Below are 3,808 nucleotides of genomic sequence, written 5' to 3' on the forward strand. Positions count from 1 at the left end.
GGCGGGTACATCTCTTTCCCCTATTCCAAACGGCCCAGTCAGACATCGTAAAACAAGCGCACTAGCTGGTACCGGATTGAAAATGCAATTGTGCTGCCCAGGACCTAGGTACAAATCAAGACAGACAACAGAAACATCAGTGTGTTAAATAGTTTAGGAAAAGGCTGTACTGGGTCAGAGTGACAAGGCGCTCTGCTTTCCCAATAGTTTTATAGCATCCAAGGGTTTGTGCCTTAGGAATCCTCTCAAACTAGCCTGGGGACTTTGTATTTATCAGTTTTTAGTGAACAGGGGTGCGGGGAATGGGGAGCAGTCTATTTTCCCCTTAAGATGTGTAAATCTCCCATTCTCCTCAGGGTCCACAGCTCAACTGCGTCTTGCGTGAAGAGCATGATACTTTACTCCACTGTTTCCCCTCAAAACTCTTGATTTGGACTATTTCTCTTACAAAGTACATCTTTCTACTGGAGGAACCATTTGACTGACCTGAATGAGAAGCAACAGGAGAGTGAGATTTCGCTCGTGGGTGGGTCCAATCAGCTTTATAACAAAGTTAATAAGCGTCATATTATTGCACTCAGTGTATTCACCATCTTCATCCGTTCCACTCCTCACATCTACTATGTGCAAGATCTGGCCTACCTGAGGAAAGAAACATTATACGCTGTTTCACCCGGTATGTTTGTTGTTCGCTGTGGGTTCTGCTCAAGACCCCTTTTGCTGTCCCATCCCTGAAGCTGCTTACTGAAAAGACAGGACAGGCTTATGACGGACCTGGGACATTGCCATGTGTGGTTATTTTGAAAGATGAATTATTAACAGAATGGAGTGACTATGAGAGATGGAGATGGACTGAGCAGAATATTTTCTTCTAGATCTGAGCCAGGAAATAGTGAACCCAGTTGATCTGCATTCCCTCCTATCCTGTTCCTCTCTCACTTGATGACCATCTCAAAATTCATCTGGATTTTGAATGTTTTCCAGGTGTTACCTTTAGAGTGTTTGTTCCCAGGGCAGACAGGCTCTTTGTTTTGAATTTGGAGTAACTCATCTCCAACTTCCCAGTACTAGGATTGAGCCTAAAATAAAAATTTTAGTCCTGATAAGAGCAAGGACACAGACAGAACTCTGTTAGCAGACTTATATCCCTAGCTGAGTAGCAGAGAAGGAAATCTATTGGTGGAAAAAGCAAGAATAATCTCATATGCTTAACAACAGCTGCCGATACCTATTCTGTCAGATTGGGCAGAGTGAGGAGATTCCTCCCCAGCACGCTCCCCAGTATATGCATAAAGCTGTACATTTAAAAAAATAAAACAGAAGAACTTAACATCTTTAGAGACAATCACCAATATGGCATAGTGCCATACAATGCTTGCTACTCTGAATTCTTAGCAGATCCTACTGCAAGAACATTAAAAGCAGCCTGTATAATTTTCTCTCAGTTGTGTAGCTGAGAATAATCATATTCTAACACTGTTAAAGATCACTCTTCTGTATCTGGGGTGGGGTGGTCAGAAACGTTCTATGAGAAACTTCTACTATGTGACTTGACGGTATCTAGCAGAGGGAGCCTGCTAACTTTTAACTATAAAACTTTGACAGCTCTTAAAAAGGGCACCTACCACCACCTTTCTCAGCTGGTGTTTGAGATAAAAGGCACATTCTGTGGTACAGGTATAGGCCACTCAGGCACATTACCTTGGCAGCCGGTGACGGGGACAAGGAATGACCTGGAGGAGTTGAGGCAAAGAGTAGATGAAGTTCAGCACTTGTGGGATGAAAAAAAGGAGCATTGTTTTGCTGAAGTGCCCCAAGATCCCCACCACAGCAAAGGTCATGCCAGCGAAGTAGCAGAAAGTGTCCCCGACAAACACTCGAGATGGGTACCTGCAATCCAGAGCAGAAAAGCAAAGGCCTGTCACAATCACTGTTGCTGTGAAAATGACTTTATAATCAGAGTGTATTCCCATGTGGCAAGTTAGGGGCCAAGAGGAAACTGCAGATCATCTACATAGTACAAACAACAATTGCCAGTATTTATGTGAAGAACTGGGACCGACAGCTGAGAATATGGTATGAAAAAACAGCTAGTGAGATGTGAGGGGGTGTATTCTGTGCATTTTGGTGAGCTGGTGTCACCAAAACTGTTCTAATAACAGGAAAAGCTACTGGAGCAGCGATACTTTGTGCTCTTGGTTCTGGCAAGAAGCCTGTCTACACTCCACTGGCCTGCCTGCACATTGGTAAGTGATTTTGTTTGTTTGAAAATGGAGAAAGGAAATAGGAGGTTTCTAAAGAAACTCTGAATGTACATCCTCTTACCAGTTGTGGTAAAACAGCCCCAGCGTGGTAAAAAAAAAGGGAATCATGAAGTAGAGAGAAAAAATATGATCTTCTCGATAATCCCCTATAGAAAAAAAAAAAGTGTTTGTGATGAGAGGACTAGTTGACTTTTAGTAATACCACATAGTGAAATCTTTCTTTGCTTTTTTTCACCCACAAATTATCAAATTATCTATATTATCTTCCTTACCATTTAACTCCACAATGTTGAATATCATAATGGAAGCAGCTATCACCAGAGACTGTCCTGCTTCAATTCCATTAATTCCAGCAAGAATGTTGATGGCATTTGTGCAGAACACTGCTAGCAGGCCCATGTACACATAGTAGAGGATACCTGCAGATCAGAGCAAGCCAAGTGCTTTAGTATTCATAGGCAAAGCAGGCCCTGGTCCCAATCCCTGAAGCTCTTGCTTCCTGCTCTGTACAACTATCCTAGTGACCCTGGGGAGTCTTGGCATCAGTAGCTTACAAAGAAGAAATCACTCCTTCTGTGACTCAGCTGTCATGTGTATGTGTACATACAAGATAGCAATTGCAGCAAACTCTTGCGACACAGCAGCAGACTGCAGCGCTCTGCGTCTGCCCGTTCACGATGGTGTCAGCAACCAAGTGCTATGTGCACCTGGCATTCAATCCTATCGCTAGAATCCTGGAAAAACGACTGGTGCCCATCTATGCATGGTTGAATAGACAATGATGGCTGTGCTCAGTTTCCAGCCTCATATTTAATGGGTGGAGTTGTGCCCCCTGGCTGGTTCCCTAGGCAAATCCTTTGTGTGTTCCCTCTGCAGCACCAAGTGCCATCAGGCGACCCTTTCCACTGATTGATTGCTGCTTGGATGATGGCTTCTGGTGATTGGTAACTTACCCAGATCCAGGTGCATGCCCAGCAGCACCCGGAAAGGCTTAGGCACCACAATGGTCGTGTTCCCAAAGTTGGTGAAGTACACCATGAGCAGCGGGAGGGAAGCCATGGTAGGAAGAAGGATCTTGTGGCGCCAGCGTAGGTTCAGAACATCATCTGCAAAGCCCAGGAAAATCATGCAGCAGATGGCGAGGAGCGAACCGATGAGCTCCACGAACTGCGAGACAGAGAACACGACGCCCGTTACCGGCGGTCACCCCCTGTCTGTGCCTGCTGCACCCCCTGTGCCGGGCAAGCCTCACCTCATTGTGAGGGAAGGCTGCGCACTGTTCCTCCACGAAGCACCTCAGGAAGGGCATGGGGATGAAGCAGAAGAGGATAATCAGGAACACGGCCCCGCTGATCACACCCTGTGCTTCGGGACTGAAAGGAAGGTAAAGCGGGGAGTCAGCCCACCCGATCCCGGTCCCTGTCCCGCCCGGCGGGGCAACGCTACTTACACTGGCCGCCGCGAGGCCTTGTTGAGGTCTTCACCGAAGAGCCGCGCGGCGAGGAAGTGGTCCTTGAAGGCCGGGATCAGCGTGAGAGTGGCCC

General features: G+C 46.3%; 1 protein-coding gene across 1 annotated transcript; it reads right to left on the reverse strand.

Moving 5' to 3' along the window:
• Positions 1-354: 354 nt before the first annotated feature.
• Positions 355-3,800, reverse strand: DPAGT1 (dolichyl-phosphate (UDP-N-acetylglucosamine) N-acetylglucosaminephosphotransferase 1 (GlcNAc-1-P transferase)). The gene is made up of 8 exons (XM_010008918.1): positions 3,715-3,800; positions 3,517-3,637; positions 3,218-3,431; positions 2,537-2,683; positions 2,326-2,410; positions 1,702-1,890; positions 992-1,079; positions 355-642 (listed from the first exon to the last, which is right to left on the reverse strand). Exons 2-8 carry the CDS (start codon positions 3,571-3,573, stop codon positions 445-447), a joined length of 978 nt encoding a protein of 325 aa, XP_010007220.1. The 5' UTR covers positions 3,574-3,637; positions 3,715-3,800; the 3' UTR covers positions 355-444.
• Between the last annotated feature and the right edge of the window lie 8 nt (positions 3,801-3,808).

Source organism: Chaetura pelagica, unplaced genomic scaffold (genome assembly GCF_000747805.2).
Source record: "Chaetura pelagica isolate M959 unplaced genomic scaffold, ChaPel_1.0 scaffold650, whole genome shotgun sequence".
Classification (NCBI taxonomy): domain Eukaryota; kingdom Metazoa; phylum Chordata; class Aves; order Apodiformes; family Apodidae; genus Chaetura; species Chaetura pelagica.

Coding starts and splice junctions, on each gene's coding strand:
- DPAGT1 (XM_010008918.1), bottom strand. CDS start 3,573: ATGCCCTTCCTGAGGTGCTTCGTGGAGGAACAGTGCGCAGCCTTCCCT. Junction 2,411..2,536: donor CAACATTGTGGAGTTAAATG/GTAAGGAAGATA, acceptor TTTTTTCTATAG/GGGATTATCGAGAAGATCAT. Junction 1,080..1,701: donor CCCCGTCACCGGCTGCCAAG/GTAATGTGCCTG, acceptor TTTTTATTTTAG/GCTCAATCCTAGTACTGGGA.